Source organism: Drosophila persimilis, unplaced genomic scaffold (assembly GCF_003286085.1).
Source record: "Drosophila persimilis strain 14011-0111.01,24,50 unplaced genomic scaffold, DperRS2 tig00000124-arrow-pilon, whole genome shotgun sequence".
NCBI classification, from domain to species: domain Eukaryota; kingdom Metazoa; phylum Arthropoda; class Insecta; order Diptera; family Drosophilidae; genus Drosophila; species Drosophila persimilis.
In genome coordinates this window covers 13,662,675-13,690,310 of record NW_020825294.1, presented here as the reverse complement: position 1 = coordinate 13,690,310, position 27,636 = coordinate 13,662,675, and the positions used below count along the sequence as shown (strand labels likewise).

Sequence of the window (27,636 nt, the reverse complement as noted above, 5' to 3'; positions counted from 1 at the left end):
TAAGGAGCTATTATATTTACTATGTCTGGGTTTTAATATCTAGCCTTCATAAGACTGTATGACTTCGACTCTTCCTCAACTCATCGTTTGTTTTTCTAATTTCAGCACTTTTATGCGGATTAAGAAAATAGAAATACCATCATAATGGCTTATTCATGGGATAACCGTGTAGATTTTGTTGTGCGGTACATGTATGGTAAGTTTGAAAGACTGTAATAATTACGATGCAATAAGATACTAAAACTTAATTAATTAATTTTTTTTTAAATAATAAGTAAGTGTTATAATCGGGTTTCCCAGCCATGGTATAGCTTTCGAGATTTTCAAAATCTGAAAATGATCGATTCGGAATTTTATGATTAAGTATATACCCGATTTTATTAAATGAAAAAGGCAATGCCCGGAATCAGAAAAATTGACAATCCGTTATCGATTCAGGAGACTTTGGGGGCGAGCAACACCTTAAAGAGTCAATGTCTGAAGTCGATACATATCCATATCCTGACTTTAAATTGTTGTATGAAAAGTAGAGCACAATCTTAATATTACCTTTAAATACGGCTGAGTGAAGCAATTTAAATTGTACATTGTGACAGGTGTCAAAGAAAAAGGGATTTGGGATCTTATTGGTGGAAAAAATATCTAGTACAGGAAGTTCAAACACCATTTCAATACAGAGATAAAAAAATAGGTAACCTCTAACTAACACAAAAAGCACAACATTAAGAAAAGGCAACAGGCTAAGACAGCACTTATAAATAGAATATTGGAACACTCAGACGAAACGATTGGTTAGAGATAGAGAGAGATGAAATAAAACAAAAACAATTACACGCATTTAGCATTCTGACTGTTTTGCCACAAAAAATTCTTAATTTGTGTTCAAAATAAATCTCCATCCACACACGAAAAACCAGCCTTATCAAAGGAAACCAATAATAATTAAAAATATTAGTCAGTCGAACAACAATTGAGTACATGATTTAAAGAAAGATTGTCTATACAAGATGAGAACAAAAAAACGCGTTCATTCGGTAAGAAATCTAAAATACAGCTCAATAGCTATTTGTATTATGTAAAACACTTAGACTAAGACTACGTTTACGCTCTTGCTGTTCAAGAATAAAACTACTGTAAACATGAGAGAGAGGGCCACTGAAAAAATTCTTGAAGAAAATTTTAAAACCCTCTGCAAGTATATAAAGTGGCACCCTTTTTTACGATTGTTTTTTATGTATGTTGCTTTGTATGTATATGTTTTGATTACAAACTATCCGACCAATTGGCCATCAAGTATTAATTGCAAACTTGTTCATAATTTTAAACTAGTGAAGTTCATACAGCTATAGATAACGATCACGACAATAAAAGAATTTACGACAAAATAAATATTGAAAGTTTAAATTTTTTATTTCCGAACCAAACTTTCTATTCGAAAAAGGAAGATACGATAATTTCATTCAGTGGTGGGAAAGTTAGTTGGTCTTCCTCCCTTTCGTCTTCCTAGATTTTATTTAACCGAAGTACCTAATCCTACATTTATACTGACACCAAAACTTTAATAGCATAACTTAAGTTTTCAGATATAAAAATAACTATTTACATTTCCCTTTTCGTTTTTAGATATAGATAATAACGGATTTTTGGATCAAAATGACTTTCTTTGCATGGCAGTAAGAGCATGCGTGGTTGAAGGAAAGGGAGATTGTAGCAGTTCTCGGCTGGATGACTATAAAAAACTTATGACCAATTTATGGGATGAAATTTCAGCCATTGCTGACGATGATAAGGTATGGTAAAATAAATAATAATTTTAAAAAGTTTTCCAACTTGCTCGTAAATTACACAGTGCTAAATAATTATTGCTTTGCCTTGCGTTTTGCATTACAGCAAGGCATCGGTGCTTAATAACATTGTGAGCTCCTCGAAGAAGTGATTAAAATGAATTGCTAAATGTATTTTTATAGCTTAAAAATGTATTTGGTTAAAAAGTGTCAAATTATATGAAAATACAGTAGAATCCGGTTATAACGACACTGAAGGGACCGACGATTTTACGTCGTTATACCCAAAAGAAGTTCTAATCAAAAGGAGCAAAAACAATTTTTTTATTTTTGTTTTATGATTGTTATAATAGGTTTTACAATAAAACGAGGGCCAACGTTGTGAGTTGTTGCTGCGACCTCAACTTTACATTTATTTCCGAAACACAGCTATGAAGCTTAGCTCAAATTAGCATTCGTAAATCCAAGCATACGTATGTGTAATTTTGACTTTTACCTCCCCATCTGTAGTTCGTAGTCTTATCCCATTCGGAGGGCACACATTTCCGTGAAATATGCCGTTTCTTATTATTGATTGAGAAGAACTTGCGGCCAAGTCAACACAGATTCGTTTTGATTCATTATGCCTCTAATAGTAAGATTTTCATGTCCCGAGTCCAACTCATTTTAAACTAACGTCTAGCGCAGCAAAAAACGATCCATCGACTGAATGACTCCCTAACATGAAAAAGATAACGAGCTTATCCGAGGATTAGGATGTCATGCCGGATCTACTAAATATAGTCAGTCTTCGCAAAGAGTTATTCGGAAGTTATTATTAAACTTGGTACTGTATGTTGTGTTTTTAAATAATTAATGGTCCAACGATTCCGAAACTTGAATAATCGTTTCCATTCATTATACATGTGTACACTAATTAAGCATAAATCTTTAATTTTAATATATTACATTTGCTTAACTCCTCCGAAATGGCTCGACCGATTTTCGTGAAATTTTGTGTGTTTATCGGTGAGGTCTGCGCATCGGCATCATCACGATCAGACCACTCCTTCGGGTACCTCCCAAACACATATCCTTTTTTTTTATACCCGAAGGAGTGGTCTTATCGGGTTAAGATTTGGTATACATTATTTTTTTACACGCCCTTATGTTTTGACAAAGTTTTATTCAGATTGATTAAAGATTGATTAGATTAAAGGAAGTGATATGGCTGTGTTTAGAATTAAAAATACTAATGTAAATCTGGAGCTGCATCTGTAAAACCCAGAAAATTGTTACTACGATTGCCAAGGTAATAGCCAATAGCATTAAATGTAAATGTGGCGTCATGAAATTTAAAGAAAATGGTATGAAAAATATTAAATTGAATAAAACTTTTTCAAACACATATGAAATCTCAGTAGGCCGAAACCAAAATTCGGTCCTGGGGTTTGAATATTGAGTATGAAATCAGAGACAAAACGTATCGGAAGCGAAAACATCTAAAAAAAAATTATAATCGAAAGCCCATAAAATTTCAAGAAAATCGGTTTAGCCATTTCGAAGAAGTTCAATTCAGGGACCGTAAATAATCATTATTTTTTTTTTTTTTATAAAAAAATCGTTTATATTTAATGGACCTAGAAAAACACTATTTACACCAAAATCTTTATTTTTGTACAATCTCTGCATTGCCGCCATGATTTGTAAACTTTTGATTTTTAAGATTTTCTTCACAGATAATCAATATTTTTGAGTAATTTGATAAAACTTAGACTTAATCATTATTCTTGATCAAAAAAAAAATAAAACTCAAAAATAATTATTATGATTTTTATTTTTTTCGCTTAAAATAAAACTCAACAGGAATTTACGGCTTCTGTGTTAGAATGTTCGCCAATATTATTGCATATCCTTGTCAAAAGACCATAAAGCTACACCCTGTGCTAAAATTTTCTTTTTGAAAATACATTAAAATTTTTTGTTATTTTTGGTTTTGTTGTCGGAAATATGTTTAATTAGTTGTCGCGCTTAAGCTGCTTGAGCAAGGCTGTGCTATTGCACTAGTCTGAAATATTAATTTTTAATATGTTATGGTATATGTATATAAATGATATTAATACTAACGGGAGCTGCAGCTGAGTAGAGTGACTTGAAAAGGCTTGTTAATACCCTGGAACCGGCATACCTTGCAACAGTAAAATTACAAAGCACTCAATTATTCATGGGTGACTTCTACAAGCTATGGCTGGAGCTCAAGCTCACTGTGGCAGCAGCAATTACCAGTGAAAGCCAAGCTTAGAGCCAGTGCATCTGTGACAGAGAGGAGAGCCTTTTGGGGTGCGATGCAATTGTTTGCAGTATCTACTTGGATCCACGGATAAGACGAGTATTGCTGCAGAACCCAATAAGCCTGATGCTCGCCAGAGCTCAGTTAAAGCAGGTTTCCTTTCTTTTAATTTGAAAGAACCCGTTAGTATTTATATCATTTATATACATATAACATAACATATTAAAAATTAATATTTCAGATTGGTGCAATAGCACAGCCTTGCTCAAGCAGCTCAAGCGCGACAACTAATTAAACGTATTTCCGACAGCAAAACCAATAATAACAAAAAATTTTAATATATTTTCAAAAAGAAAATTTTAGCGCAGGGTGTAGCTTTGTGGTCCTTTGACAAGGATATACAATAATATTGGCGAACATTCTATCACAGAAGCCGTAAATTCCTGTTGAGTTTTATTTTAAGCGAAAAAAATAAAAATCATAGATAATCATTATTTTTGAGTTTTATTTTTTTTGATCAAGAATAATGATTTTATCAAATTACTCAAAAATAATGCTTATCTGTGAAGAAAATCGTAAAAAATTGAAATACGTTCATTACCAAGTAATTTTTATTATATAACTTATAATGATTACGGTCCCTGGTTCAATTAAAACATTGTAACCCCAGAATTTAATACATTTGAGCAATGCCAATAAGACGCAGAGGGGCCAATTTGAGTCGTCAAACGATCAATTCTAGAACCATTCGAGATATAAGAGTACGAATTTCAGGTAAACAAATCCAAGAAAACAATGCAGATGAGCGTGTGCGCATGACGCAGATTCGTGAATCCCAATCGCAAGAGGACCGAGATGAACGAAATCCACAAAGGCAACTAGAACGGGGAGTATCGCTCAGATAAATAGTCGACAGACGTAGAGGAATTGACCAACAACGCAACGCATCGCTTCGACTAGCAAAACAAGTTCGCAAATTCTTTTTTTTTATAATATTGCTTAATGTACGAGAATGGTTCTTACGGAGAAAAAAATTTAAAAAAAAATTGCCTGAAAAAATTAAAAAAAAACAGAACTTTTCTATACAGTCTACACTACAAATATCGCTTTATATTTTGACAAGCTGTAGACCTCTATGATTTTTCAATCAAGATGATAAATCCCTTACAACCCCTTTTCTATATTTGCATACAAAAATTGCTATAACGTCTCTTTGCTGTAAACGTCTCTTTACTACTAAATTTAAATACCACAAATTTCTATCAAATTAAAAAGTGTTACTGAATGCATTTTTAAAGTCCTGCAATTTGTTGATACGTCAAGGTATTACATTTAAGCAAGAATATGCGTGTCATGTTGCGAAATTTTCAATCTGGAGACATATTCTCTAAACAACTCATTGATATTGCTAATGGCAAATTTCCTATAGATGTGCCTACAGGCTGCATCACCTTTTCTGAGAGTTTTTGTAAGTTAGCGCAATCAAAAGCTGAACTTATTCAAAAAGTGTTTCCATTTGTTGTTCAAAATTATTTATTAAATGATTGGTTGAGCGAACAAGAACAAGCAATCATATTGAAAGGAAAGTATAAAGGAGAAGACCTTTCGATACCCGCATCCCAATGATTCCGACTGACGTACCATTCGAGTCTAAACGACTGCAGATTCCAGTACGGCTTGCTTTCGCTATAACTATAAACAAATCCCAGGGGCAGTGCGTGTGTATGTTGCCTGTTCCCGTATTGGAACACCATCTTCTCTGTTCATTTACGCGCCAGGTAATCAAACAAAAAATATCTGGTACCATACAGTACACAATAAAGTATAAAAGTTTACAGCAAAGTATACAATAAAAATGAAACTGAATCTATAATATAAAAATTAATAGTTAACTTTTATTTTTTGCCATAATCAATGTAATATTTGAATTACAAAAAAAATGAAAGAGTTGACTGTTAGGCTGTACGAAGTTCGCGGGTCAGCTCGTTATACCCGATACTCAAAATAAGTATTGGGGCATATTAGATTTGTGGTGAGAATGGATGTGTGTAACGTCTAGAAGGAATCGTTTCCGACCCCATAAAGTATATATATTCTTGATCAGCATCAATAGCCGAGTCGATTGAGCCATGTCTGTCTGTCCGTCCGTCCGTCCCCTTCAGCGCCTAGTGCTCAAAGACTATAAGAGCTAGAGCAACGATGTTTTGGATCCAGACGTCTGTGATATGTCACTGCTACAAAAATATTTCAAAACTTTGCCCCGCCCACTTCCGCCCCCACAAAGGGCGAAAATCTGTGGCATCCACAATTTCGACGATACGAGAAAAATAAAAACGCAGAATCGTAGAAGATGACTATATCTTACAGAGTGCAAAATCTGAACCAGATTGTATAATTATTATAGCCAGAATCACGAAAACAATTTCATTTTTTCTCGCTCTGTCTCACTCTAACACACAGGTTTCATGGTCGGTTTTGCCAATTGCAAAATATGAGTTCAAGGATCTCAGAACCCATAAGAGCTAGAGCAACCAAATTTGGTATCCACACTCCTGTGATATCGGACTTTGACCGTTTTGTGTCAAAATTTCGCCGCACCCCCTTCCGCCCCCGCAAAGGACGAAAATCTGGGGCAACCACAAATCTCAGAGACTATTAAGGCTAGAGTAACCAAATTTGGTATCCGCACTCCTGTTAGATCTCATTATAAAACGTATATCTCAGAATTTCGCCCCACCCCCTTCCGCCCCCACAAAGGACGAGAATCTGTTGCATCCACAATATTGCAGATTCGAGAAAACTAAAAACGCAGAATCATAGAGAATGACCATATCTATCAGATTGCTGAGTCTGGATCAGATCAGATAATTTTTATAGCCAACAGGAACAAATCAATTTGCAGTGGCTACGCAGCGCCCGACGTCACGCACAGACTGATTTTCTGTCTCTCTCGCACGCACTCTTTGTCGTGTCGTTTAATATTAATGGCGTCTGCCGGAGGAGAGCCATACTGACATAGTATCGGGTATAACTGTAGAGTTGCGGTGTCCGCAGCAACTCACAACGTTCCCCCTCGTTTTTGTATATATTTTAAAATATATATATTTTTTTTTATATATTTTTTAGGATGGAAAAATATCTAATCAAGAGTTTAAAGATGCGGTCAAGAAAACTTGTGTGGGCAAAAAGTATGAAGAATTCCCCCAGGTAAGAGCTGAATTCGACGTTAAGTTACACGCTATTTCAATTCTTTTATTTCTCTCCTCACTTATGAAAATATTGAAATTTCATCGGCATAACGTTTCCTTATGCCTGATAGCTTTTGACGAAGCTAGAGGTATTAGGTAATTGTCAGTTAACTAAATTAAGTCCGTCAACTAAAAAAATGTTATCAAGAATTTAGTCATGTTAAATATTACACAAAATGGTTTTGTAATTGGTTGTGGGTACCCTTAAAAAATCAGCTAAAAACGAAAAAACATGAAAGGAAAGCACAGCAAAGAAAGAGAAAATTAAATTTTTGTATTTAAAGAGCTTTTACTTACACCAAGAATAAAAAGAGATAGCACGTTTTCCCATTGACTATGTTAAATGATTTTTTCAGTGTTAACTTAGCTAAAATCACGTGAACTGCATAGAAAAATTTCTTAAATACGTACTGAACGATACTACGCAGTTTTCAACCAGTTTAGCATTAATTAAAATTTTAAAAATCGCACTTCAAAAAAGTTTCTTTTAAATTTTTTGTATTACACTATTTTCTTTATTATGCTCATAGCTACTGCAAAAATGTATATATTTGTTTCGTTATCAGTAAGAAAACCTTGTCAACAATCACGAATCACAACACTCAGATCAGTAGCGTCTGCTTGCGTCCATAACTAGGGAATGCCCACAGCCAGCACACCTCCCCTAAATATACACAAGTAAATTTAATTTTTTGTATACCCGATACTTAAAATGAGTATTGGGGTATATTAGATTTGTGGTAAAAGTGGATGTGTGTAACGTCCAGAAGGAATCGTTTCCGATCCTATAAAGTATATATATTCTTGATCAGCATCAATAGCCGAGTCGATTGAGCCCTGTCTGTCTATCCGTCCGTCCATCTGTCCGTCTGTGCGTCCCCTTCAGCGCTTAGTGCTCAAAGACTATAAGAGCTAGAGCAACGATGTTTCGGATCCAGACTTCTGTGTATGTCATTGCTACAAAAATATTTCAAAACTTCGCCCCGCCCACTTCCGCCCCCACAAAGGACGAAAATCTGTGGCATCCACAATTTTGAAGATACGAGAAAACTAAAAACGCAGAATCATAGACAACGACCATATCTATCAGATTGCCGAATCTGGATCAGATCAGAGCATTTTTATTGCCAAAAGGAACAAATCAATTTGCAGTGGCTACGCAGCGCCCGACGTCACGCACAGACTGATTTTCTGTCTCTCTCGCACGCACTCTTTGTCGTGTTGTTTAATATTAGCGGCGTCTGCCGGAGGAGAGCCATACTGACTTAGTCTCGGGTATAACTGTAGAGTTGCGGTGTCCGCTTCAACTCACAACGTTCCCGTAGATATGGTCGTTGTCTATGATTCTGCGTTTTTAGTTTTCTCGAATCTGCAATATTGTGGATGCAACAGGTTTTCGTCGGTTGTGGGGTCGGAAGGGGGTGGGGCGAAATTTTGACACAAAACGGTCAAGGTCCGATATCACAGGAGTGTGGATACCAAATTTGGTTGCTCTGGCTCTTATGGGTTCTGAGATCCTTGAACTCATATTTTGCAATTGGCAAAACCGACCATGAAACCTGTGTGTTAGAGAGAGACAGAGCGAGAAAGAATGAAATTGTTTTCTTGATTCTGGCTATAATAATTATATGATCTGGTTCAGATTTTGCACTCTAGAAGATATAGTCATCCTCTACGATTCTGCGTTTTTGGTTTTCTCGTATCCTTAAAAATGTGGATGCCGCAGATTTTCGTCCTTTGTGGGGGCGGAAGTGGGCGGGGCGAAGTTTTGAAATATTTTTGTAGCAATGACATACACAGAAGTCTTTTTATACCCGATACTCAAAATGAGTATTGGGGTATATTAGATTTGTGGTAAAAGTGGATGTGTGTAACGTTCAGAAGGAATCGTTTCCGACCCCATAAAGTATATATATTCAATAGCCGAGTCGATTGAGCCATGTCTGTCTGTCCGTCTGTCCGTCCGTCCGTCTGTCCGTCTGTCTGTCCGTCCGTCTGTCCGTCCCCTTCAGCGCCTAATGCTCAAAGACTATAAGAGCTAGAGCAACGATGTTTTGGATCCAAACTTCTGTGATATGTCACTGCTACAAAAATATTTCAAAACTTTGCCCCGCCCACTTCCGCCCCCACAAAGGGCGAAAATCTGTGGCATCCACAATTTTAAAGATACAAGAAAACCAAAAACGCAGAATCGTAGAAGATGACTATATCTTCTAGAGTGCAAAATCTGAACCAGATTGTATAATTATTATAGCCAGAATCACGAAAACAATTTCACTCTTTCTCGCTCTGTCTAACTCTAACACACAGGTTTCATGGTCGGTTTTGCCAATTGCAAAATATGAGTTCAAGGATCTCAGAACCCATAAAAGCTAGAGCAACCAAATTTGGTATCCACACTCCTGTGATATCGGACCTTGACCGTTTTGTGTCAAAATTTCGCCGCACCCCCTTCCGCCCCCGCATAGTACGAAAATCTGGGGCAACCACAAATCTCAGAGACTATTAAGGCTAAAGTAACCAAATTTGGTACACACACTCCTTTAAGATGTCACTATAAAACGTATATCTCAGAATTTCGCCCCACCCCCATCCGCCCCCACAAAGGACGAAAATCTGTTGCATCCACAATATAGCAGATTCGAGAAAACTAAAAACGCAGAATCATAGAGAATGACCATATCTATCAGATTGCTGAGTCTGGATCAGATCAGATAATTTTTATAGCCAACAGGAACAAATCAATTTGCAGTGGCTACGCAGCGCCCGACGTCACGCACAGACCGATTTTCTGTCTCTCTCGCACGCACTCTTTGTCGTGTCGTTTAATATTAGCGGCGTCTGCCGGAGGAAAGCCATACTGACTAAGTATCGGGTATAACTGTAGAGTTGCGGTGTCCGCAGCAACTCACAACGTTCCCCCTCGTTTTTTTTTTCGGACGTTGACATGCAGTGACTGCATCTTTCAAGAGGCCGTGTGCCCGTGTGACACCAGCAGAAGGCTGTTAAGCGAGCATGCAGGAAAGATGGGAGTCTCACACCTTCATCACAGTTAAGGCCCCGCAGAGTAAAGAGTAAAAAGTTTTTCTGTACTGATTCTATACGGTCCTGGTGTACTTTGTACTGAGGGCACCATACACAGTAGTCGTGTTCTAAGATCGGACGAAGAAGCGAGGTATAGAGAGTCTTTGTTATATAGGGGTCGTCAAATTCCTTTGACCACCTCTTTATAAACCAAAGCAAGCCCATGGCCTTATTTACCATGGTAGAAATGTGTTCGGAAAACTTTAAGTTGGGGTCTAACATAACACCCAGATCATCCACCATTCTCTCAAGAGAACCACCAAATAGGGTATAGAGAGCCAACAAAGGGCTAGAACGATGAAATGTCATAACTTTGCATTTCGAGGCATTAAGGTGTAACAAGTTTGCACAACACCATGACTGAAAGTTATTGAAATCGGATTGCAAGCGAGAATGGAATGAAATGTCCTTATACTGGACACAGAGTTTAACATCATCCGCATGCATAAGTACTCGAGAGTATGTTAATACTGAAGGCAAGTCATTAATAAAGAGTGTGAAGAGTAAGGGGCCCAGATGGCTGCCCTGTGGTACTTCCGAAGAAACCTTTACTGCTAAAAAGAGAGATTTTTTGAAGAGGACTCTTTGAGACCTGAAACAAAGATAGCTAGAAATCCATCTCAGGAGGTTGGGCGGAAACCCTAAAATGTCAAGTGTATGCGCTAAAAGGGAATGGTTTACAGAGTCGAATGGTTTTCTAAACTCAGTGTAAATAACATCCGTCTGTAAGTTACCTTGAAAGCCTTTAATAATGAAAGAGGTAAACTCTAACAAGTTAGTGATAGTTGATCGTCGCCTTATAAACCCATGCTGAGTTAGAGATATAAGTGACTTGCGGAGATGTTGCAAGTGCGGCGTTAAAACCTTCTCAAGCAATTTGGGAATAGCGGATAACTTTGCTATACCTCTATAATTTTTTGCGTCAGATTTGCTACCTTTTTTATGGACAGGAATTATAAACGATTTCGTCCAGATCGGGGGGAAGCAAGAAGAATTGATGGGCAGGGTGAATAGTTTAAGCAAGGGTCCACACAGAGCCTTGGCACAGTACCTGAGTACACAACCTGGAACCACGTCTGGACCCTGTGAAAACACCGGCTTAACTTGTCGAAGATCACGAAGTAAAAAACATTCATTTAACAAGGGATTGAAAATGCCGTTCGACCTCGGTAATCCGTATGGGTACGGTTGACCAGAGTAGCTTTCCTTAGAATAGGTGGTTTGAAAAAATTGATCAAAAAGATCGGCAATTGCCTGATCATTGTTTGCCGACGTATTACGAAATGATAGCGAGGATGGGTGTGCGGACGTTCTACGCTTACTGTTTATGAAGCAGTAAAACTGTCTAGGGTCCTGAGAAAAACGTATCCTGCATTGAGATAGGTAGTTCTTATAGCATTGTGCATTAAGAACTGAAAAGTTTGACCGAGCTATTACATATCGAGAGTGAGAAGTAGAATAACCAACTTCCTGAAATTTTTTATAAAATCTTGATTATAAGTTTTTTAGGCTGGATAACTCTTTGGTAAACCAAGGGGGTTTTCCAGATCTATTCAGACAAGAAAGCGGGACACAAGAATCAAAAAATGTGCCAAGAGCATTGTAAAAAATGTTTGTGCCTTTTATGACATCAGTGCACAAGTACAAAGCGGACCAACCAAATCCCTAATGAGGTTATTAAGCTTCGCAACTCGGCTTTACGAAAGCAGCGGTCACGTTCAGGTCGTCTACTCGACCGATCCAATAAAGTTGGTCCTATATCTAGCGACACTTCGAAAGTAGGATTGTAGGCGTCTTCAGGTATAGTGAGCGGAAGGGCTCAGGCTAACATCACTATGCTCGGATCCGATACAAAGCACAGATCAAGCAATCGACCCAAGGAGTTTTTCACATGATTGTCTTGAGACAAGGACAGGTCAAGCAAGCCGTCAACAAAGTCATGTTGTGACATGGGCACTAGGTTACTAGACCCGATTACCGAAGACCAAACAGTTCCTGGCAAGTTGAAGTCACCAAGAACTATCATATGATCTTTATCTGATAGCGAGGAAGAAACAGCGGCTAAAGCGGACAAGTGCTGCTCATAAATAGAGATATCCGAAGAAGGTTGAATATACGAGCAAGTAATGAATATAGCGGAAGCGGGAAGAATCAGTTTTACACACAGAAATTTCAGTTCCTGTTGAACCTGGACTGTGAAGTGTTCCGACGTGAAGTTAGAGTCCACTGCAATCAGAACCCCTCCTGCACGTCGAGACGAACGGTCCTTTCTAAAAAATGTGTACCGACCTGCCAACACCTTGGAACTGAGAATATCCGGCTTTAACCAGGTTTCAGTAAACACAATAACGTGGGAATCAATTGCAACACTATCCCAGAAAAGAATGCCGAGCTTACTACGTAACCCTTTAACATTCTGTTTTTTTCTTGCTCCCGCATTCTCCGCCCTTTGCCTAAATATCATACAACATTGTTGTGATTTTGTTTTGATATATCATCGCATCTCTTTAATTTGATTCTACTTTGTGTTAACCACCAGTGTTTTATTTGTAAACAAGTGTTTAATATAAATTCAATATTTGCAACGTAACGCATCGGACTCGTGCAGGCAATTTGTTATTGTTTTTTGCCCAGTCTGCTTTTCGTTATCGCTTCTTCGGTGTGCACTGTTCTCGCGCATCAGCGTTTGCATCGCCCACACTCTCTCGTGAGCATAAGCGGGCTGCTCGCATTGTTGCTTTCACTCTCTCTGGATTGCCTATACTCTCCCTCTCTGTGGACTTTTCTTTTGTGTCTCTGCTTTGGTGAGTTTACTGCTCGTTTTGTGCACTTCGTTGGATCATCTGCTTTGAATTATTGCCGCTGCAGCTGATTGTCTGGCTCACTCTGCTGTCTGCTCTCCCATTTTACCTGCGCTCCCACTCCGTTCTTTTATTATTCGTGCACAGTGATTCTACTGCTGTCAATGATGGCAATCGTTTGTAGTGCAAAGAAATGTGAATTCGGTGGTGTAATCATTGGTCATTCATTTCTTAGGTGCTGGCTGTGCGACAATTTTGCTCACATAAAATGTGCTGGTGGTGGAAATTTTGGCCGGCTAAATGATCTGATCTCGAAACGCATGAGCCTGGCTTGTCGGGACATTGAGGCCGAAATGCGCACATTTATGAGACAGACTCGAATTGGGTTTCTGGATGTCCGGAAACAATTTTTCATCTGAGTTATTCCCATTCAATAACATCCATGGAATTAAATTTGTTGCAGTCAAAGCTCGTGTTGGCTCCGCATTTTTCTATTTAACCTGCTCTTACATTCCTCCCAGGTCTGATGCTGAGCTTTACTTACACCACCTCTCAGCAATTAATACTGTTGTTTCTGCAATGATCGAATTATTGTCATGGGGGACTTTAACCTCCCATTTCTTTCTTGGCTGCCTTGTGATGACGCTAACCTGTTGTTTCCCAATTGCCATAATGACTTTATCAATGGGCTAACGGATATTTCCCTTGTCCAAATTAATACCGTTAAAAACATTTGGGACAGACTTCTTGACCTCGTTTTTGTTAACGATGCTTCTCTTGCTACGGTATCTAGAGCAAGCCCAATATCACTCCCTGAAGATCCTTACCATCCAACTTTGTTGATATCCCTGGAGTGTACACAATCTGGAGTTGCTGACAGTTCCATGGCTCCTTGTCACATAAAGTGTTTTCGCAAAACAAACTTTATCGATTTAGATCTACATCTCTCGCGTGTTGATTGCTCGTTTCTTTCATTACCGAACATAGATGCAACTGTTAACTCGTTTTATAGTTCTATTTACTCCGCCCTTAATACTCTTGTTCCAGATATCACTGTACCTGTATCGTCCAAGCGTCCCTGGTTCTCCAAGTATTTGTCATACTTAAAAAATAATAAATCCCGGCTCTATAAAAAGTACCAGAAGTCGGGCTCCACGTCGGCCTTAGCTCTATACTCCTCCGCTCGCTCTCTGTTCCTTGTCATCAATAGTCAGTGTTATAATCATTACCTTTCACAAAGTAGTAGTAACTTCCGTAGAGATCCTAAAAAATTCTATTCGTTCGTTAACTCTAAGCGTAAGTCAAATGCTTTTCCTCCGTCCCGTCATTATTAGAACAAAACAGAAGCTTCTGCTGTTGGTATTGCAAATTTATTCGCTACCTTTTTCTAAACAACGTACTCGTCTCAAATTTACAACGCATCCAATCCGTATCCGTACCAGCTACCTCAAGCTAACAGAATTTTTCTGCCCTTTTTCGAGGAAAGCGTTGTTCTGGAAGGTTTGTCATCTATGGACATATCGTTTTCTGCGGGTCCAGATAAGGTACCAAGTTGCATCTTAAAACACTGTGCCCAGTCCCTTTGCAAACCCTTGACCTTTCTCTTCAACCTCTCCTTGGAACAGTCTTGTCTTCCAGTAATTTGGAATGAGTCCTACATCATTCCGCTTCACAAAAAAGGTTCAAGATCAAACATTGAAAACTATCGTGGTATCGCAAAGCTTTCCGCCATCCCGAAGCTTCTTGAGTTCCTGGTCACCCGGCAACTGCAACATCTTTGTTGCAGCTTGATATCTCCGTCGCAACACGGTTTTTTCAGACATCGTTCAACATCGACTAACCTTCTTGAGTTTTCTAACCTAATCCACCGTGGTTTTCAAATTGGTTTGCAGAAGGATGTAGTTTTTATGGACTTCAGCAAGGCATTCGATTCTGTGAACCATTCTCTGCTTATTCACAAGCTCTCTTTATTAGGGTTCCCAATGAATCTTCAAGATTGGATTTTGTCCTATCGCTCTAACCGTACTCAACGTGTTTTGTTTTCTAACGTGTTGTCAAATACTGTTAATGTTACTTCAGGTGTGCCACAGGGAATTCATCTGGGCCCGCTTCTGATTATTTTATTTGTGAATGACCTTCCTCAAGTTATAACATACTCTACTACACTAATGTATGCTGATGATGTTTAAATCTGTCTTTCTTACTCTGATTGGTATTTGCACACACGCCTTCAACTTGATCTAAGTGAACTACTATTGTGGTGTTCAACTAATCTTCTTTTTCTGAACCTTTCCAAATGCAAACTTATGACATTTTACCGTCGTGCTCCTCATTTTGTGCCATATGTTCTTTACCAGTAAAGGTTTCTTCGGGAGTACCACAGGGCAGCCATCTAGGCCCCTTACTCTTCACACTCTTTATTAATGACTTGCCTTCAGTAATAACATACTCTCGAGTACTAATGTATGCGGATGATGTTAAACTCTGTGTCCAGTACAAGGACATTTCATTTCATTCTCGCTTGCAATCCGATCTCAATAGCTTTCAGTCATGGTGTTGTGCAAACTTGTTACACCTTAATGCCTCGAAATGCAAAGTTATGACATTTCATCGTTCTAACCCTTTGTTGGCTCCCTACACCCTATTTGGGGGTTCTCTTGAGAGAATTACCCTGGTGGATGATCTGGGTGTTATGTTAGATCCCAAGTTAAAGTTTTCCGAACACATTTCTACCATGGTAAATAAGGCCATGGGCGTGCTTGGGTTTATAAAGAGGTGGTCAAAGGAATTTGACGACCCCTATATAACAAAGACTCTCTATACCTCGCTTGTTCGTCCGATCTTAGAATACGGCTCCTGTGTATGGTGCCCTCAGTACAAAGTACACCAGGACCGTATAGAATCAGTACAGAAAAACTTTTTACTCTTTGCTCTGCGGGGCCTTAACTGGGATGCGGGTGTAAGACTCCCATCTTACTCTAGTAGACTATTATTAGTAAACCTCCCATCCTTAGTTAACCGTAGAAAAATGCTTGGTGTGATATTTATGCACAACTTGATCAGGGGTGACATAGACAGCCCTGATCTGTTGAGCCGCATAAACTTCACGATTCCTATTAGACTGACTAGAAACTTTATACCGTTGCTCCTTCCACTTTGTAGATCGAATTATTCCTTGCATGAACCGTTTAGGGTCTTATGCTCGGATTATAATTCCCTCTACCATATTATATCCTCCACTAATTCTCTTCCTCTTATTAAATTACTAATCCTTACACACCTTTCTAGTAATTAGTAATTGTAGTGGTATTTGTATTTTGTATTTTATTGCATGCTTAATTTCTTAATAAGTTTAGTGCTAATTTTCCTCGAATGTTAGTCTAATATCTATCTTTCTTGCATGCTCGCGTTTGGTTCGGCTACGCACCGCGCGTCATGCGGCAGCGCCCCTCGGTCGGTTGGGCGGGAGGAGGGCTGCGTTTTGCCTGGGATCCGCGCGTAACAGCCTTCTGCTGGTGTCACACGGGCCACTTGACGGTGCAGTAATTGCATCGCCTCTTGATAGATGCAGTCATTGCTAGTCAACGTCCAACGTAAAAAAAAAAAAAAAAAAAAAAAATCATGTCCTTGAGCGAATTTTGAGTTCAAATGACCTCGGAGTCCTTTTTGATCATAAGATGTGTTTTAACACCCATATAGCTGTAACTGTAAATAAAGCTAAGGGTGTTTTAGCGTTCATCAAGCGCTGGTCCAAGGAGTTTGACGACCCGTACGTTACGAAACAACTGTACATCTCGTTAGTACGTCCTATATTGGAGTATTGTTATTGTGTATGGAGCCCGCAGTATAAAGAGAAGCAGGCTGTTATTGAATCCGTGCAAAAGCATTTTTAATTTTTTCCCTTCGCAACTTTAACTGGGACTCGGGTAGAATCTTGCCACCCTACCGGTCTAGGCTAAATCTTATTGACCTGCCGTCGTTGCACCATCGCATAATATGTAATGGCGTAATGTTCGTTCACAAGCCCCTTCTCGGGACTGTTGACTCCCAAACTCTCTTGGGTGAGATTGACTTGGCCGTTCCATCTAGACCTACCCGTACTTTTAGGCCTATCCGTCTACCCATACGTAGGTCTAATTATGCTGATGCTATAATTATAGCTCCCTGTGCCAAACCCTATCTCCTGAACTGTCTCTTAAACTAATTGCATGCAATATTTATAATCACTTAAATTTAGCTAACTTTTAACTTATATTTTTCCGCCTTTAGTAACTAAGTACCATTATTAACAGATAATTTGTTAATTTAATAAAGAAATAAATAAAATATGTCACTGCTACTTCCGCATCCACAAAAGGCGAAAATCTGTCGCATCCACAATTTCAAAGATATTCGAAAACAGAAATATTACGTGCTCTAACAGTAACAGCAAACAACATAATTTTTATCAGTGATATTATTTTATAATCAAAAATACAAAACACATTCCTGATTATAAAAAAAATAAAAATAATAGCACTTATTTTATCTAAATAACTCAATGTGAAGAAAATATGCTACGGAAGCATGGAATACACCAAAATCTTATTTTAGTCGTATTAAGCGATATCAGAAATAAACTTAAATTTACGATTTATATAACATAAATAATTTTTAATGTTTATTGTTATATTTCAATTTTTTTTAACGTTCCCTGATAAAAATTAATTTAATTAATTAATGCACACACTAATTGCTCACTCACAAAACTACTTTTCATCTTTGTGGAGATAATGTTTTTTATCCCCAATCGGCCGACTAATTATTTCGAATTAAATAAAACTCGGCGCAGAAATAAAATTACGAAATGTTCTTTAATGCGTGACATCCAAATTGCAAGTGTGGCTTGCCTGCCCTTTACATGGCCGCTCCGATCGCTGAGCGCAGCTTCGCTCGGCTGACGTCGGTAGGCAGACGCAAAGCGGAGATAGCGAAGAGCGAGCTGGCAGAGAGCGCTTAGCAGGGCAAGCACGCGCAAAGCTTTAACAAACAAATGAGTGACATAGACATAAGTAACAAACAAAATAAGCGGCTGACGGCCAAGAATTAGGTGCTATTTGGCAAGCAACTAATCGGCTGGGTTCTGCTCCGAACAATCTTTTTTCCGCTGAGGCCCCACTGTGCATCGTTTAAATAGCTTTCTCTCCCTCTCCCTTTCCAACAACGAACTATCATCCGACTGTTATCTAAATATTTGGGAGAAGGATATTACCACGCATAGGGGTATAACAAACTATATTTTTGTATCTTTTTTTGCAGGCGATGAGAGCATTCATTGAATCCAACTTTAAACTGCTGGATATAGATAGTGATGGAATAGTGGGAGTAAAAGAATATCGTTATAACTGTATAACAAGAGTAGCCATCGATGATATTTCCCCCATAGACAAAGCGTTCGAAACGTTACTGAATGTGAGCAATCATATAATGAAAAATGAATTATAATTTACATTTTAATTGAACATTTTTCTCCCTAGGATGAAGATCGAAAGCGCGGAGGCCTCTCATTAGAACGCTATAAGGAACTTTATGGTCAATTTTTGGGAAACACAGCTGATAACCATCCAGCAGTAAACCTTTTTGGTCCTTTATAATCACTTAAAATTTAATTGTCTTCGCTGTTGTTCAACTACTATTTTATTAAGTTTTATTTGTAATTACTATGACTATAAATTTACTACCACTAAGATATAAAGCATTCACATCATTTTGTGTAGAATCGTCAGATAAAGAGTTCGTTAACTTTAAATTTGTATAACTAGATAGGTCAATTTGCTCTCAGAAGTTTAAAATAGTATACAAATATATGTTGATTTGCTCTCATAAAAAGGCTCTTAAGTAATTTGCCCCACTCTCGAAACCTGCAAGATGTAATTATATTGTTGCGTTATAAAGAAATTGTAATAAGCTTAGCCAACAAAATAAATCAATACTTAAATACCAGCTAAACTAAAAAAAATTAAACCATTTGATTGAAATTTTATTTGGTAAGTTTATTTTGACGAATGTATGACGATATATGGCCGGATAGGGAGTCATTAAGTGAAAGAAGTTCATATTACATACATATGTTTAGAATATATTACTGAAATTTAAAATGTAGAATTTAATCTGAATCCACGAAAATCAGTGAATGCGTCAATGCACTCCCAAATGGAAAGCATTGGATCCACCTTTCATAACCAAAAGTATGGACTAGAGGTACTTCTACACTTGTCCGTAGCATTAAAAAAAATGACTACGAAAGCAATACGTAAATTTGAAAACCGAACTAAAGCTACGTTTAATAGCTGCAAAGGAGGTCAAAGGCCCCTCAACAACACTGATCTTAGAGTCGATCGCTGGTGTGGCAACACCGGCGCATATTATTAGCGGTCTGGCATCTTGATCTCTGACTTCGACGCTAAACAAAGATTGTGTTAAAACTAAGTAATAATTAATAAAGAAGCGTACGTCAAGCGTACGGTGGCCAACCGGCCAAAGTGGTGACCCCTACGTTAAAAAACAACCGCAAATGCAAGAGCAGCACTATTTTTTGCGTTCCTCGACCAAAACAAATTTTACGACGCAACAATCATGGCAAACACGGAGGCCACGCTAAATGACTTAAGACAGCAACTACAGCGGCTTCCGAAATTCAATAAATCCAATCCGCAACTTTGGTTCGCGCAACTGGAGCGCCTCGTTAATTTGCACAATGCGGTATGCGACGATCACAAATTTGACTTGGTATCAATACAACTGGAGGGAGACGCCGTTCATGCCTTCGATTGCTGTTAAGACCTTAAAAGAAAAGTCTAGACATTTGCGAGTTGAGTTGTAAATTCAAACTAAATTTTATTCTTAAAATCAGAGCCTTATATGTGATTTGACAATGAGGTAGGAGGTACAATTTGGTAGTCTATAATTATCGTTATACCTACGCAGAGGATACACTTTACTGAGGGTGTCTATTTGAGTACATGCTTACATTGGTTTTATTTTAGGACCGCATTTGTTAAGTGTTTTCTCCACTTGTGTTTTGTTGTCGTATTAATGGGTTACAGATCTCTGTTTACACCAGTGCAGTCATGACTTGTCTACTTCATGTGATTTCTTTAGAGATCGGTGTTGTTACATGAGTGAATGTGTACAATAATCTATTTATGTTTAAACATTCTGCAAGGGGGCCGAAAGTGGCATTGTATTGACGATAATATGTTCATGTTTGAACATTCTGCAAAGGGCCGAAAGTGGCATTGTTTTGTATTTTGATTCTTGTGAACCTTTTTGTGTACACTTTCTTTATAGCTATAATTACAAGTACATATAATCATTTACAGTCAATTACAGTGGGTAGGGAAGTGCTATCGTTTGCAGTCTTCATGCTACTTTAATTCTTCTTACGGCATAGATTATTGATATTATCATTATTATGATTCCGATAATCAAGGCCGCATGTCATGATGGAACTTAAGTCCTTTTAAGTCATGATGACCTTCTTTTAACAATTTTATTTCGTTTCTTAACTTATCCATTTCTTCTGTATGGTTAATTAATGGTACTGTTAATGGATTCCAAACAATTTTTGTTATTTTGCTTATACTACTTATATAAAAGGATGAAATTGGCTCGTAGCTTTCTGTTTGAATACTGTGATGAGGTACTAGTATTTTATCATCGGTTCGCACAGTACAACCATGTATTATTGTTAAAATTCCTTGATGCGGAAGATCAATTAGTTCTTGATTTGAGTTACTACATTGAATTCTAGCATTAGTGTTTACTGGAACTTTGAAGAGCCAACTACCCTGTCTTTCTAATTCGACCCAAAATGACCTTGTCTCTGCTATCTTCCTATAAACGCAATTTGAATTACCTTTTACTACAACGAGTACTTCTGGTCTCTTTTGGAGTCATTCCTGAGTCTTGCTCTTCTGACTCAATTCCAGCTAATGGACAAATTTTAGTTATAGGTCGTTTTATCAACCCGTCTTGATGTTTTATAGTTACTACTCTGACTCTATCGTCCCTACCTTTATGTATTTCTTCTATTTTTCCCAATGACCATCTAGCTGGGTTACATGTTTCATCTTTTATTAATACAATCTGTCCTGTTTTAATATTCTGCATTCCTATTTTCCATTTATTTCTTTGTTGCAGTGTGTGCAAATAATCTTCTTTCCATTTAATCCAAAATTCTCTTTTCATTTTCTGAATTAATCTCCATCTATCCAGATTCCTGATTTTTTCCTCTGATATTGTCTCAATCGGCCAAATATTGGCCTTCCAATTATAAAATGACCTGGTGTTAATACATCCAGATCGTCAATATCATTTGTAGCTGTATACAAAGGGCGTGAATTTAGTACCGCTTCAATTGTCCCCAATTACCCTTTTTAAGTGATATTTCATTGATTTTACCACAGCTTCCCAAATACCTCCGAAGTGAGGTCCTGCCGGGGGAATAAAATGCCACTCGATCTGTTCTCTTTCTAATATTGGAACCACTTTTATGTTGTCTTTGAGGGATTTTCGGTATTCCTCGTCTAATTTGCGCGAAGCTCCCACAAAGTTGGTTCCATTATCGGAAAAAATTTTTGCACATTTTCCTCTTCTTGAAAAAAATCTTCTAAGTGCAGCTAGAAATGCATCTGAAGTAAGATCGCTGACTACTTCCAAATGAATAGCTTTTGTCGCCATGCATACGAATACGGCAATATATCCCTTATAGGATTTCTTCCCCCGGTTTTTAGAGCATCGGATATGGTAAGGCCCGGCGAAGTCTACACCTGTATTTGTAAACGGGTTCGACATTGTAGCTCTGTGTTTCGGCAGATTTCCCATAATTTGTTCTGCAGTTTTCTGTCGATACCTAGCACAGGTGACACACTCCTTAAGTTTTTTCTTTAAGCAATTTCTTAGCCCAAATATCCAAAACTTTCGCTGGATATAGTTTCGCATCAGATTAATTCCACCGTGCAATATTTCTTTATGTGCATTCTTGATAATTAAAGACGTCAAGTGACACTTATCTAAAATCAAGGGATGTTTAACCTCAAATTCCGCGTTGGAGTTTTGCAATCTACCTCCAACTCGTAACAATCCGTCTTTATCTTAGAACGGATTTAAGCTTAATAGTTTATTTTTTGTTTCTATTTCCTTTTTATTAATTAGGCTAGCTATTTCGGAACCGAATTGGATAGCTTGTTGTTGTTTTACTATTAATACCATGGCGCTCTTAATCTCCTTCACTGTCAAAAATGAAGGAAATTCTTTTTTTTTGGTTTTGATTTGAGTAAACCTCAATACATATGCAATGACTCTTTCTAGTTTATGCATACACGAATATTTTTGTAATAATTCACAAAAAATGTTATTTTTGCACAACAATGGTTGTGCCAACAACTAATTTTTCTTCAATTTCCTCTTTTGGCCAATGTTCCTTAGATTTCGCCAACCATTGAGGCCCTTTCCACCAAATCTTAAAATCTTTTAGCTTATCTGCGTTAATGCCCCTTGATGCTACATCTGCTGGATTGTCTTCAGTTCTAACGTGTCCCCATTTGATTTCCTTAATCTTTCTTACTTCGTCAGTTCGACGCCTGATAAACTTGTCTTTATTGTCTCCATTCTTTATCCAGGCTAGAGTAATAGTAGAATCACTCCAGGCATAACACTCTACATTACTTCCAACCGCTACTTTCACCCGTTGAATTAATTTTGCCAGAAGATGTGCTGCACAAAGTTCTAATTTTGGAATAGTTTTCCGATTCTTCTTTGGATTAACTTTGCTTTTGCTGGCTATTATAATTGTAGAACTATCTACCTTGGCATACACTATGGCAGCATAAGCCTTTTCGGATGCAGCGGAAATCCCATAAATTTGCATCGACTTATTGTGCTGAGAATTTAGCCATCTCGGTATCCGAATGCTCTCTAACTCTGTTAAACTATTTTTAAACGAATTCCATTCCCGAGTATCCTGTTCTGATAATTCTTCATCCCAATTTTTGTCTTCTAGCCAAAGTTTTTGAATAAACAATTTTCCGACAAGTGTCACTGGAGACAACCAGCCTAAGGGGTCATATATCTTGGCTAAGGTAGATAATACTATTCTTTTGTTATTTTTCTTAATTGGTTCATAGTGGAAATTTAACCTAAACTCGTCTTTAACCGGTTCCCATTATAGTCCTAATGTTTTGACGGATTCATTCTCCTCAATGGTTAATACTTTATTTTCTTGGTCATCTCTAATGCCTTCTATAATTTCTGGGATATTTGTTATCCACTTTCTTAAGTTAAACCCAACCTTATTAAACTCCCGGGTAACTTCCTTTACATGCTTTTTAGCATCCAGTATCGTGTCGGCACCTGTCATCAGGTCGTCCATATAAAAATCATTCTTTATGATTTCCCTAATTGCTTGATTTTTGCAATTATCTGCTATTGCAAAAAGCACCCTGGTTGCTAAGTAGGGGGCTGAAGCTGTACAGTTCGTAACGGTTGTAAGTTTATAATCTTTTAACTTTTCGTTTGGATTATCTCTCCAAATTATATGCAAATATTGTTGATCGTCTTTATCAACATTAATTTGCCGGTACATCTTTTCAATGTCCGCAGATATTAAAAATGGCCATTTACACCATTTCACCATAATATCGAAGATATCTTTTTGGACCCTTGGTCCAACCCACATGATATCATTTAAACTTTTATTGCTTGTGGTTTTTGCTGAAGCATTGAAAACCACCCTCAGCTTTGTCGTTAGACTGGAATCTCTTATGACTCCTTGATGGGGTAAATAATATTTCCCATCTTCTTTGAACTCTACCATATGTCCTTAGTTTTTATATTCATGCATGAACTTTACATAATTTTCTTTTAATGTTTTATTATTGCTGAGCTTTCTTTCTAAACTATAAAAGCGCGCTATAGCTTGGTGTTTTGAATCTCCTAGATCCTTTTCTTTTTTAAATGGCATTTTAACCACATACCTACCATTCTCATCTCTTCTTGTTGTTTCCAAGAAATGCTCCTCGCACACCTCTTCTTCTGCGTCATTCTTTTCACTTTCCAATTCCCAGAACCGCTCTAAGTCCCCAACATCAATTGTTGTCGCCACAATAAATTGATCACCTTTTGATTTGGTGCAACCGGATATAATCCATCCGAATTCTGTATTTTGTCCAAGTAGTCCGTCTATTTTTACTACTCCGTCTTTTAAAATATGGGTATACATATCTATCCCAATTATTACATCTACCCTACTTGGTTTGTTAAAGTTAGGGTCTGCCAACACATAATCTTGCCACTTAGTTTTATCAATATTGAAAGACTTTAAAGGTAAAGCTTTCATCAGTTTCGGAAGAATAATTGCTTCAATATTTAGAGGACCTTTATTATAATCACGAGTTTTTACCGATAAATTAACTTTGTACTTTGAAGTGCAAAGTCTGTAGATGACACTCCACTTACCTCGGTGTTCGCTCTTTTTCGTACTAAGTTTAATATTTGCGCAGCTTCTTCTGAAATTATGGTACATTGCGACCCACAATCAATGAGAGCTCTAAGGTTTTGATAGCCACCATTCCTTGCCCTTACTTTTATAAGTGCTGTGGCTAAGAACGCTTGTTCTTTTGTCAAGCAAGTGTTAACATTTTCCCTCTTTTCGTAGGGAATATGGAGCATCGTATGATGAGGTTTTTTACAAATCCCACATAAAATTTCAGAAAAGCATTTCTTATACATATCATGCCTACAGCATTTTGTGCAAAGGCGCTGTTTTTTAATAAACTGGCCTCTATCTATCGGACTCATTCCCTTAAACTAATAACAGTGAATTATGGTATGTCCTGCCATTTTACATAACGGACAATTTTCTTTTATTTTACCATATTGCACTACTTTTTTCAACGGTTTCCACTCTTTATCCTGCGACGAGTAAAGAGAAGTGTACCGTTGTTCTAAAAATTCCATCACATCTGGTAATGCTTGGATCTCTTTTGTCCTTTTTATATGACTTTCATATAATTGTAAGGTATCTTTGTTGAATTTTTTCAACACAATGTGCGCGAAAATCACATCAACTTCTTCTGTTAAATGTGACTTTAATTTAATTAAATGTATTGACTCATTTATAGAATCAGAAAACCATTTAATATGTTTCGCTGAATCGTGATCTAGCATTGGTAAGTCTAGTAAACGATTCAGCTGATCCGCAAACATTTTTCGCTTATTTTCATACCGCTTGGTCAGCAATTCCCAAGCGGCATTATAATTCTCTAGCAGCCCAGTTAAAAGGTGAGCTACCATACTCCGTGCCTCACCCTTTATCGCGATTTTCAAATAATTGAAATTTAGAGATGTACTCAGACTATCTCTGTTATGAATTAATTCACAAAATATTTGTGAAAAGCCGTCCCACTCTTTTTCTTCGCCGGAGAATGTGGGTACTTCCACTTTCGGAAGATCAGGCAAATCGATATCCTTTTTTTTACCGTTGCCCCTTTAGTATCCATGCTGTTTTCTTCAGCTATGGTTTGCATCCTAACTTCTAGGTTGCTCAACATGCTTTGAATATCAAATTCCAAATCTCCGATCTGGTTGTCGAAGCTGTCGTTTGTTTCATAGCTATGATAATACTCCTTAAATTTTTAGCTCAGTCTTTTACTGAGGAACTCAATTTTTTCTTTTCTCATTCTACACTCTCCCATCTTAGCCTGCTCAAACCTCTGCATGGTTTGCTCTAAATACAACTTCAGATTTTCCACTATTCTGTCGATTTCCTCAGATACTTTTTCTATGCTATTGTCAATTTTGGGCTCTATGTCTTCCTTCAAAGTTCCAGTCTCAACTGATTGTAACTTTGTTTTTTCTACCTTCCCTTTCGTTAATGTTTCATTATTTTTTGACTCTACATACTTTTTATGTATGTCCTCTATATTTTTAATCATTTTTTTCGTACTGCTGTCTCTTATAGTAGTAGTCATGATCGACTACTCCATATGTTAACAGTGCAGAGTTATTGCCTGTAACTTTGTTTTTAAGGTCTCCTAACCTTTGGATTACATCGCTGGTCAAATGACCAGCTTCAATCTTTTTAATCTCCCTTGCTATCGCTGCTTGAGCCTCTAATAGCTTAATTATTTGTTCCGACAACATCTTAGTTTAATTATACCCGATACTCAAAATGAGTGGCATCCACAATTTTAAAGATACGAGAAAACCAAAAACGCAGAATCGTAGAGAATGACCATATCTTTTAGACTGCAGAATCTGAATTATTATTATAGCCAGCATCAAGAAAACAATTTCATTTTTTCTCGCTCTGTCTCTCTCTAACACACACGTAGCATAGGCGGCTTTGCTTTAGAGTAAAACATTAGCGCCTAGATCTCAGAGACTATAAAAGCTAGCTAAAAGCTAAACTAAAAACGCACAATCATAGATAGTGACCATATCTATCAGATTGCTGAATCTGGATCAGATCTGATCATTTTTGTAACCAAAAGCAAGAAAAATTTGTATTTTTCAATTACAATAGATATACATATTTCGTTATCTATTAAAATACAGCCTGTCCAGCTCGTATTTTTCAAAATTATTAATTGAAACTTCCGTTTCATTAATTTTTATTTATTTTTTTTTTGTATTCTCCGATCACAATAGATATACCCAGTTATCTATTAAAAATACAGCCTGTTTAGCTCGTATTTTCAAAATTATTAATTGAAACTCTCGCTTCATTAATTTATTTTATACTCTGTTCCTTCCTATAGGAGGGAAATCAAAGTTTTTTATTTTGCTACCTTTAGCTGTCAATGAACTAGACAGTTGTTCAGTCTCAAGGAAGCTGGTTTAACTCCGTGCTCTGCAGTCTCCATGACTTGTCTACTTCATGTGATTTCTTTAGAGATCGTTGTTGTTACATGAGTGAATGTGTACAATAATCTATTTATGTTTAAACATTCTGCAAGGGGGCCGAAAGTGGCATTGTATTGACAATAATATGTTCATGTTTGAACAATTGCATTACTCTTATTACTCGCCCACCGTCTGACAACAAGTACGACGCAATGAAGCGCCGGCTGCTCGAAACTTTCGGCGAGTCAGGGAATTCAAAAATTAGACGGCTGCTCCGGCTGCCTTCGTCGATTCGTCCGCTCATTTCGGCTTGGGAGGGGAACGATCTGGACAAGCTGGCAAAGATTGCCGACAAGATGATCGAAAATAGTGCCATCGACTCTATGAGTGTTATGTCGACTCAACCCAATTCCGCTGAGCAAATTCAGCCGAGTGTCGATGCGGGAAGTAGAAAAAGCCCGAATTTGAAAGACGTTGCTGCTGCTTTGCACATTCATTCGCAAAAGGTTGATAAGCTACAACATAACATTCCCGAAAAGCCCATGGTTCCCCATGGCACGAACATA

The 27,636-nt window shown here is 37.6% G+C and overlaps 1 protein-coding gene across 1 annotated transcript; it reads left to right on the top strand.

Moving 5' to 3' along the window:
• Positions 1 to 129: 129 nt before the first annotated feature.
• LOC6603120 (sarcoplasmic calcium-binding protein, beta chain) lies at positions 130 to 19,189 on the top strand. The gene is made up of 5 exons (XM_026987877.1): positions 130 to 196; positions 1,624 to 1,790; positions 7,180 to 7,260; positions 18,485 to 18,637; positions 18,703 to 19,189. Exons 1-5 carry the CDS (start codon positions 145 to 147, stop codon positions 18,817 to 18,819), a joined length of 570 nt encoding a protein of 189 aa, XP_026843678.1. The 5' UTR covers positions 130 to 144; the 3' UTR covers positions 18,820 to 19,189.
• The last annotated feature ends 8,447 nt before the right edge of the window (positions 19,190 to 27,636 follow it).